At 60.0% G+C, this 10046-nt stretch overlaps 1 protein-coding gene across 1 annotated transcript in view; it reads left to right on the top strand.

The window, feature by feature from the left end:
* The window catches only part of FGF8 (fibroblast growth factor 8 (androgen-induced)), a 20577-nt gene that overhangs the window by 801 nt on the left and 9730 nt on the right, over positions 1 to 10046 (top strand). The window contains exon 2 of the mRNA XM_009323286.1: positions 7760 to 7822. Coding sequence (XP_009321561.1) covers positions 7760 to 7822 — 63 coding nt within the window. The remainder of the gene's footprint in view (positions 1 to 7759; positions 7823 to 10046) is intronic.

Below are 10046 nucleotides of genomic sequence, written 5' to 3'. Positions count from 1 at the left end.
CCCTACCGGGAGGATGGGTGCCAGCTGGAAGAGGTCGTGTCCCTGGGGAAGTATCGTTCCTCCTGCCATCCCAGGGCAATAGGGTGCCCGGGGCCGGTGGTCTGTGCCTGTGCCCACAAGCACTGTGAGATCCCCCTGCAAATTTCATTGCCCCGGGGAGGTTTGTAGGAAGTGAGGCGATTCGGTAGTCTTGCCGAGTGAAGAGATGCAGGAGCATCCTCCCTGAGGGCTGGATGCCTGTTTGAGAGGCACTGGCAGGGCACAGCGCCCCGGTGCCCTGTGCTGATGTTGCAGGAGAGGAGTTTGGGGTGGTGAACGGAGCTGTGGCTGTGCCGGTGCCAGAATGGTGCCCAGCCCCTGCCAGGACTGGCACGTGCAGGACCTCATAGATCTTGGCTGTGTGTGCTTGGAAGGGGTCAGGGCTAATTCATCTGCCAGGCCTTGGTCCTCCTTGCGCTCCACGGAGGAGCAGCTTGGCTAGGGGAGATAAGAGCCAGTAGATCATTTTTAACAAGGTGCTCCTGAAAGGGTGGGCTGGGGGAGGCGGCTGGCTTTGAGCCTGGTGAGGGGTGATGAGGGGAGGGAGTGGGCACAGCTCAGCCCTGGCAGGGTCGTACGGCTGCTTCACACAGGGTGGGAGAGGCAGTGCTGGCTGAGAAGGAACATTTGGCCTCTTAAAGGGTAGAAGGAGACTGTTTCAGGGTGCTGGTTTCCTTAGGGATGTCTAGGTAGCTGGGACAAGGGGCTGTGGCTGCAGGGACAGTCCTGCCAGGGAGCAAAGGTGGCACCATGGGGGACATGGTGCTGGTGGCAGGAGGCTTGAGGAGACCAAGCTTGTCCACCCCACTGCAGGACCAGCCCATCCCCAAAGCCTCGCCACAAGTGCTGCCTGGTCCCCAGCACTGCTGCAGGGCGATGCCAGGGGAGAGGGAACATCCCAATCCCAGAGGGGGCAATGGAGGGGCTGGGGGGTGTTGGGACTGCCAGGACCCTTTCTGAGTCACTTGGGGAGGTTTGCTTCCCCCTCCCCAGCAATGCCACAGCCTTGATGTGCTCAGCTTGGGGAGAGGGAGATAAATGCTGAGATGGCAGGAGGCTGGGAGGGGGGATGCGCTCACACACAGCGCTTAATGGGGAAGGATGGGATTACAGGGGTCACGCTAGGTGAGCAGCTTCCTTCACGGAGCTGATGGTATCAAAGCAGGTGCCCCCGGCTGCAAATACCTTGCACAAACAAACAGGGCTGTCTAAGAGCAGGTGAGCTCGGGCATGGCAGGGCTGGGGGGTGCTCAGGGGTGGCGGGGGGCAGGAGGCTCTCTGTGTGCGGGGAGTGAAGCATGGGGCTCCCAGTGTGAGGGCTGCCTTGTTTTGCATAGGGTGGGGGGAAAAATGAAGTTGTGTGCCTAGGTACCTATGCGGGCTCCCCATGCTGGAGATGTATGTAAGGGTGCGAAGCCCGTCACTCTCCCGGGTGGGAGGTGCCAGGACCCAGGGAGACAAATGGTGCCCCAACCCAGGTGATGGCTCTGGGGTTGCTCTGGGAGGTGGTTAGCTCTGAGCATCCCTCCTCTCTGCTGCATTTTGGGGCTCTGCATGCTGACATTGCTGGGGATGCATCCCTCCCTGCTCCAGCAGCACTGGGGAACCCTGGCTGAGCTATGCAGCAGAGAAACATGGCCACAGCACAGCTCGATGTGGAGGTCGCCATGCATGAGCACTACGCCCATGCACCCACACCGCCGCACTCTCCATGGCCCTCCTGAACTGGCCTGCTGTGCTCAGTGAGGGGCTTGGGCTGCTCGCTGCAGGGTCTGGCCCAGGTGCAGCCCCGCTGGGCTGGGGCTTGTCTGCCTGTCTCCAGCTGGGTGGCTGGGCTTGGCCAGCGGCTCCCAGGGGATGCTCTGGTTTCAGAGGTCAGGTCTGAGCTGCTTTTTCAGGGATGGAGGAGCGGGATGGGGAGCTGCTCTGCTGAGCGTGGCCAGGCAGCGATTTTCCTTGTGATGCCTCAGATGGTCCTGCCCCAATGGCTTTCTTGCTGGGTTTCAACTCGGCCCCAGGGCGGCTGAGAGGCGCAGCTGTAACCGTGCTGTAGGTGGGGCTGGTCCCCTGCTCCATGAGCTCTCTGTTGCTGGTTCCCACACTGAACTGCAGTTAATACTGCTTTTCTCTGAGGCTTGGCTGCCTGGGCTACAGAGGAAGCCAGTAGGACACCCCTGGAGATGCAGCATCCCCTGTTATCCCAGGGTGCAGCGGCTCTGCAAGGTGGGGCAGAGAGCCGTGGGGTGGGTGGCACCTCAGTGGCAGCAGGAGCCAGGAAAAGGGCCAGCAGAGCCACCCTCAGCCAGGACCACCCTGGTGGTGGGTGTGATGAGTGTCCCATTCTCTGCAGTGTTAGCTGTGCTATCCCTGTTCTGTCCTGCCAGGCAGTGGGCACAGGTACCTCTGCTATTGCCTCAGGGAGCCGCCGGCACCCAGACGTGCAGGGCTGGCCCTGGCAGAGTTGAGCTGGGGACACGTTGCAACCAAGAGAGGAAGCAGCAGGATCTGGAAGGGCCAGGCTGCCGGTAATTCCCATCCTCTTCCCGTCAACATACCTTGCAGAGGGAAATGCCACCGGTGCACTCTGTGGGAACAGCCCTGTCTGCTGGAGAAGCCAAAACTCAGGTCTGGGGTCATCTCCTGCTCGCTGGTGCTCGGTCACATGCTGGCTCCTCTCCAGCGTGTCTTGAGCTGGCTGGGAGCCTGGACATGTGGGTGTTCACCCCACCGACTGCTCTGAGGGAGAAGAGGCTTCTCCAGCTCTTGGCTGCACAGCGGGTGGATTTACCACGGCTGCTCCCAGCTGCACATCCCAGCACAGGAGGTTGCTTACGGCCAGGCTCTGCTCCAGGCGTTCGCAGGCTGTGATATCTGCTCAGCATGTCTGTTTGCAGTGGGGATGCATGTCCCCAGCTCCACAGTGCTGCCCAGAGTGCAAGAGGGGGTTGTTTCCACGAAGGTGCTGCTGCGACACCTGTGGCTTTATGGTCTGCAGTGGGGGCACAGCAGAAAGTACTGGGGGAGCACGGACTGATGCTGGAGCAGGGGTTGTGCCATGAGTTGGGTTTAAACTCACAAACACATAAAGCAGGTGCTAAAGGTGAACGTGGTTGGGCTGTGGTAGAGACCCTCATGCAAGACAGCCTGGGCGAGGCTCCATTGCAGCCATCCCGCACCGTCCCCTCCTGCATCCCCAGCGCAGCCTGCCTTGCATCAGGGTGGTGTTAGCAGCTCTGCTCTAGACAGCCGCAGCCGAGATACCCGGAGGTCGCAGGTGTCCTGGCCTTCGACCCCTCCGAGGTGCGAATCTAATCGCTGTGGGCTGGGCTGTCCCTGACACTGGCAGGACCGTCACCGCTCACTGCGCTTCCCTGCCAGGGCTGGTGGCAGCTGGGGGGACGGGGTCTGCCCACAGTGGCTGGGCTGTGCCCCAAGGGATTTCGGATCTGCTGGAGGGATCCTCCCAGGGAGGCACCTCGATGCAGGGACCGCAGGGACCTTGCGGTCCTCTGTTTCCAGCCCCAGCGGTGGCAGAGCCCTAGGCTGGATGGGCAGGATTTGGCCTCCGCAGTGTCCTTGCTGGTGATGGCTCTGCATAGGAGCTGTGGGACACCCCATATCCCCTCCATGCCTCCAGCCCCTGCTCCCCTGATGGGCTCTCAGGGGGGTGGAGACCCCCAAGCTGCAGCACACAAGGTTTTTGGGGCTGGATAGGAGGGTTGTTGCTGAGGGCAGAACAGAGGATGAAGAGAGCACAGGGGACAGGGATCTTGTCTATGGCGTGTCTGCCCTGCTAGACTTCCTGGTGCTCAGCTCACAGGGCAAGGCTGTGGTGGGGCTGGGCCCTTGGGAGATGGGATTTTGGCTCCTGGGGAAAAAGTGGGAGCAGAGTCATTGGAGAGCTCTCAAACCCCACCTGAACTCCCTGGGTGCTTGCTCCTGTGCCTAGGCTGGCTCTCTGCAGCCCTGATCCATCCCTGCAGACCCTGGAGATGGTGTCTGCACCGTGATGGGAGCTTGGGCATCTCGTGCATGCCATGGCCATGCTCCACGATGGTGCGAAGTCCCCTGCCACAGACAGTGTCTGGGAGAAACCAGTTACAGACTGCCCCCAGGCTCTGGCTGTGGTTTTGCCTGGGACTACATGCTCCTCGCCTTCCCAAAACACAGAGGTGTGCAGAGTGGCACAGAAACCAGACAGGGCCCTGGGCAGGAGAGCTGGAGAGGGGCACGGTTCCTGTGCCAGCCCCAGTGCCAGTGGGGAGTGGGGGCTGTATGGCTGATGGGAGCTGAAGGGCTGGGCTTGGATAAGTGCTAGCAGGGGGCTTTGGGGCAGGTCTGTGGGGCTGGCCAGCAAACTGAGGGGCTGTGGCCAACCCAGGGGAGCAGCAGGTGCCATGGGGAGCATGCCCACCTCGCCGGTTCTTTGGGGTTTGCTCTCACTGGCCCCGCCACCTCCCTCTGCTCCCCCCAGCTCTTGCTGGGCCGTGTGGGGTGCCCTGGGGGCTGGCTCCCCAGGGCTGGGGTCAGGACGAGCTGCGGCTCTGCCGGGCTGGGATGTCAAAGGGGCCATAACCCTGGTGTTTTGCAAACTCCTGGGGTCAGCAGTTCAGCTGCCACTGACACAGGGGCCCACTGACACACACGGGCATTTTGGGTGGATGCTGTAAGCAAACAAACGAAGGTAGAGTTACAGCCGACGGACAGCCCCCCCCCAGCCACCGTTGTTAGTTTTAGGCTTAGCCCCCCCGCAGGCTGGGCGCAGGCATCCTCTTTCTAAGAGAACCCAAGCCAAAGCCAAATCGCCCGGACCAGCTGGCTGGGAGCCAAGGCTGAAGCTGGGCAGCAAAGGTCCAGCATTTTGCTTCTCTCTATTTCAGCTCCTCATGGCCCAGCAGGAGCCTCTGAGAGTCCATCCCACGGAGAGGACAGTGACCCCCGGCGTTGAGTGATGGCTTCCACCTTCCTGGGTGGCCAGTGGAGCCCCCTCCCACCCAGCCTGGCTTTGACCCCCCTTCCCAGCCCTGCCTGATGGTGTGTGGCTGGAGACCTCAAGGAGGGTGCTGTTGCTTGGGCTGGGGCTATGATGCTGGGGAAGTTGTGCCAGCCCGGAAAATGCCTTGGGACCAGGTGCTGGAGGTGCTGTTTGGTCTGTGCAATGGGGCGAGGAATGAAGTGGAGCTGCTTAAATGCCACGAGCATGCATATCCTCATCCACATGTCCATGTGTGTCACACCTTCCCCATGCACATGTGTCACGGGCATTCTTGGTCAGGCTGCTCATTTACTGACCCCTGTTAGAGGTAGAGCAGATTCACACAAGAATGCCCAACCTTGGGTTGAAATCACTCTGGGCTGGGGATGCCACCTCCCTGAGCTGCTCTCACGTGAACTGCCCCTGCTGGGAGCCTTCAGTCTTTGTTTCTGGCTTGCCTACCTCAAGCACAGCTGTAGGACTGTGTGGACCCCTTCCCAAGCTCTGGCTGGTCCTCTCCTCTGGCCACAGAGCCATCCCAGTTCTCTCTCCTTGTGGGTGGATGGGGCCTGGGGGTGTGTCTCCCCATCACTGTCCTCCACAAGGCTCCTGGCCTCGCTCAGTATTGCCAGATCTTTACCCATGTGCCTGGCTCAGCTCTGAACCCCTGCCATGTGCTGGGTATGGATGCCAGAGCCGAAAGCAGTGCTAGTCTTGGCAGAGCCAAACGTAGCCATGAGACAGATGCTTAACACCGATGGAAAATCCCTCCATGCATCCATGGACTGCCCAGGATGAACTCCAGTTCTGCCTGGGGACCAGGAGTGAAGCTGCCACGTGCTGAACCACCCAAGGCTGCCCCTGCTGCTTTGATGTGGGTGGTGAGCTCTTCTCCAAATCACCCAGCCTGGATGGAAAGCAGAGTCCAGCTGTGACTCCTCTGATCTGCAGGAGCATTGCTGCTTGGGAGTCAGCACGTGGCCACTGGATGATGATGGAGCCAGTATTGACACCAGCACTTCCAGGAGCACAGCCTGAAATTATGGAAGCAAAGGCCATGTTTCCAGAAAACGGCTGGGCAGGAGGGACAGGAGGTGATGAAACCACCTCCAAAGGGCAGAGGAGTGAACCCAGTTCCCTGAAATGAAGCCGTGAGAGCGGATTGCTGGAGACCTAACAGGTCCACGTCACCCAGGTTGGTCCTGCACAGGGTTGGGCACAGCTCCAGGGGGAATGCAGGGCTAGTGTCCTGGCCTGACGTTCCCACCGCCCACGAAACATGCCTCAACCCTGCTGCTAGTAATTGAATAGAGAGGAGAATTAATTGTGAGCGGGCTGTGTCTCCCCTCCCCGCTCCTCGTTTGCCCCGGGGCTGCCTTGGTGCTGTGGGTAGCGAAGACAAGGTCATTCCCATGTAACACATCCCGGTGGGGTTCGGCCAAGTTCCTTCCCTTCGGGGGGGGGGGCAGGTTAATGGCGAGCAGTGGGATTGCCCCAGGCTGCTCAGTGCTGCTCAGCCATGGAGGAGCTGCTGTTGCCTCCGAAACGCCCCATTAATGCTGCGGTCCCTTTGTGAAGGATCAGTGGGCAGGGCTGGGGGTGCTGGGCTGTGGGGCTGGGGCTGGGAAGGGTGAGAGTGGAGCGGGCTAGCATCCATCTGGCTCTGCTGAGAAGCCTCCATGTGTTTATTCTGGGGTGGCAAAAGCCGGTTTATGGCCAAGCATCCTCCAGGTACAGCTGTAAAGTGTTACAGGATCCTGATTTTCATGTGTTTTGGCTCTCCGTCATATGGTGTTGGAGGGGAGGGAGATGCTCGGGTGCAGGGCAGTGCTGCCTACGTGCTGGTGTCCTCGTCTTTGTGTGCCCCAGCCTTTGGCTAACCCTCAGCCCTGTGGCAGCCACCCCACTTCCTACACTGTCTGTCCCCTTTCAAAGACAACTGCTCTGCAGACTCCCCGAGACGTCTGTGCCTGCAGAGAGGAGGTCTCCTCGCTCTCCGGCCAGCTCAGTGTTGCAGTGTGCCGTTGCAGGTGCTGCTCTCCTCCATCAATCGGGATTAGCGCTGTGGTCCTGTCTATGTCCCTGGCCTGGCAGGAGCAGGGAACTGTGCCTGGTCGCCCTTCTCTGTGAGTGACAGCAATGTCCTGATTGCTTCTCTGCCTGGTAGTTTCCCCTGGTAAAGAGTTGTTCAACCCAAACCTCCCGCAGGTGTTTTGCTGGCTACCCCTCACCCCGAGTTCTCCCAGCCTCCTCTTGTGATATGGACTCCCAGTTTGCTAGGAGCCCTTGTCTCCACTTGCCCCCATGTGGGCTGGTTGCCCCTAAAGCCGTGGCTGGTGTTGCTTTTCTTGGCTCTGCCTTTCTGAAATAGATGATGCTAGTGGGGAGGTTTTAGGCCAATGCTCAGGGAGGAGCTGGTAACAGCTACACCTTGCTGGCTTCGACCTCTTGTAGGGAGCGGGGGCTTGTTCTGCCGTCCCTTGCCCTGCAGGAGGAGAGGGGTGCCTGTGGATCACTTCTGACCTGGACTGGGCCAGACGGGGATGATGCCCTAGAAGAAGCAGACTGGAAGCTGGAGCTGGGACCTGGCTGTGTCCAGCAGATGTGCGAAGGGACAGCCTGGGAGAGAGCAGGGATGGTGCTGGGGTGGCCCCGGGTGGGGGGGCTGCAGTGCTGAGGGTCACAGGGGGAATGGGGAGAGACCCCTGCAGCACCCCTGCGCTCTCTCCAGTCTCTGCTGTACAGTGGCACAGGCAGACCCCTCCCAGGGGGTCTCACAGTCCCTCGCCTGCTGCCCCCTCCATCTCCTCAAATCCTCTCCCGGTCTGCTCACTGCTAGACTGCAGTCTAGGTTGCTCCAGGAGCTGCCCCCACAGCTCCCGGCTGCCAGGAGGCTCTATGTGGGGTGCAAAGGGGAGGTGGAGGTGGGGAAGGTTTGAGAGCAAGCCTGGACCCCAGCTGGGCTGGGACAGCCATCTCCACATCCTGGGTCCTCTCTCAGCTCCTGCTTCTTGGTGTTGCAGCCCTGCGGCTGTGCCTGGGCACCCTCAGCTTTACAGGAAAAGGGGTGAGGAGACTGCAGCTCACATCTCTGGCGTTCAGTGCTTCATCTGCAGCATTTAACATCCCTGAAGAATGTAAAATACATGAGCTATTCTCTGAGGGAAACACACTCCTGTGCCTGCCCAGCCTAAACACGGTCCCGGTTCTACAGGTCAGGGCAATGGAGCAGTGGGGCACCAGGACGGGACCTGATGGGACCATGCTGGTAGCCTTCTCCAGGGATCACACCATGCCGGTGGACTCCTCCAGGGATCACAGCCTGACAGCTGCCTGGAGCACTGGGGACACAGCAGGTCCCCAGGTCTTTCTGTCGGGAGGGGATTTCTTCCACCAGCTCCATAGCAGCTTGGCCTGGGGCCCAGCTGGTCTCAGGAGTGCCGGGCTGGGGTTTCTCTGCTCTGCAGGAGAGCCAGACAAGCCATTTAGCCTCAGCGCCTGGGCATGGAGGGGACCCTCACCCTGTGGACCAGGGAGCTTAGCTCAGATGGCCTGTGAAGGAGCTGATAGGAAGGCTGATTTCTCTTGTGCTGCCTTGCACGGGAGAGAGGCTTTCCAAAAAGGTTTGTTTTTTACTTAAAAAACAAAAGGGGGTGTGTGTCATTCTTGATGCAAACATGGGTGACCCCATGGTGGGCTGGGAAGCACCAAGGGAAGGAGGCAAATGCCTCTGCGCAGGCACCCGACTTCCCTGCAAGGAGTAGATCATAGCTATGAGCTGAGGCAGCAGCAGAGGTGGGCAGAGCCTGGCAGCCGTGATGCTGCCAGTCCCCGGCTGCTGTCACCAACCTGCTCGTGTCTCTCCCCTGCCCAAAGGTGGGGTAGGATGGGGGCTGTGGAGACTTTCTTTGGCTGTGGACCCGAGGATGGCTGGCAGGAGCATCATCTGTCATCCGCTGTCAGGCGAAGTGTGGCCACCCCTGGGTGATCCCGCACCGGCTTGATTTTACAGCCATGACTGGCACTTGAGCCTGTTTGCTGAGGACAGGGGGCACAGGGGCTGTCAGCTCGCGGCTGCCTCTGACCCCGTACGGGACACCATAAATCTCCCAGTTCAAGGCAGCCCGGGCTGTTCTGGACACAGTGCTGTTGAACACGGTGTGCGGTGTAACACGCAGCCCGACCCTGCGCCCGCCGGAGGTAAAGCAGGGGTGGCCACTGGTGAGCAAGAGCGGCATCTGGGAAAGAGACAGTGCCTAAATTGCTTTGATTTTTTGTACATAAAAAAGTGAGGATTGTCTGAATTTAGAGCATCGGGAGTATCTAGTGCTGCCTGCTCTGGTTTTGCCTGGTTTTCCTTAGGCAATCCAGAGGGGTGGATACGGGGAGCTGCCTCACCCGTGCCGTGGCACATCAGCTGTTCGCACAGCTTGACATGGAGGGTTTTTCTCCCGAGCGTGTGCTGGACCGACGAGCTGAATGTGTGAGTGTGTGCTGCCCATGGAAACCCGCCCCTGCTTCAGACGAGCACCTTCAGTACCCATCCTGCCCATTCCTGTCGTGCTCCTAAAGTCTTCCAGTTAAACACAGGCTTGGCCCAAGACTTCTTTCTACATGTAGGAAACCCCCTTAGAAACATCCTTCCGGCCTTTTGCACCAAGAAAAAGGGAAGGAAAATGCACAAGGGGCTGATTTTGTGGGAAATTTTGGCCAGAGTAAGGCAGTTGCCTGCCCTGTGCTGTGCTATGTCTGACCATACTGCTGCAGGGGTTGCTTTTCTCCGTGAGCCCTGCAGGGCCAGCCCAGGGATGGGGCAGTGCCAAGGCTCCCCTGCCCGCCTGCAGCACCCCCGCGGCAGTGATGATGGTGGACAAGACCAGGTGAGACCCCTGGGAGATCCATCCCCAGAGGTGACTGTAGGCAGCGTTTTGGGGTGAAACGCTGAGTGTGCGGTGGGGAGAGGTGGGGCGGCACGTGTGTCCAGGGTTGCTGGGTGCCTGAGCGAGGGGCAAACTGCGCGAGCTGCATGTCA

Source organism: Pygoscelis adeliae, unplaced genomic scaffold (assembly GCF_000699105.1).
Source record: "Pygoscelis adeliae isolate BGI_AS28 unplaced genomic scaffold, ASM69910v1 Scaffold294, whole genome shotgun sequence".
Taxonomy (NCBI): domain Eukaryota; kingdom Metazoa; phylum Chordata; class Aves; order Sphenisciformes; family Spheniscidae; genus Pygoscelis; species Pygoscelis adeliae.
The sequence above is the reverse complement of the archived record's forward strand: the minus strand, read 5'-3'. Positions and strand labels throughout refer to the sequence as shown.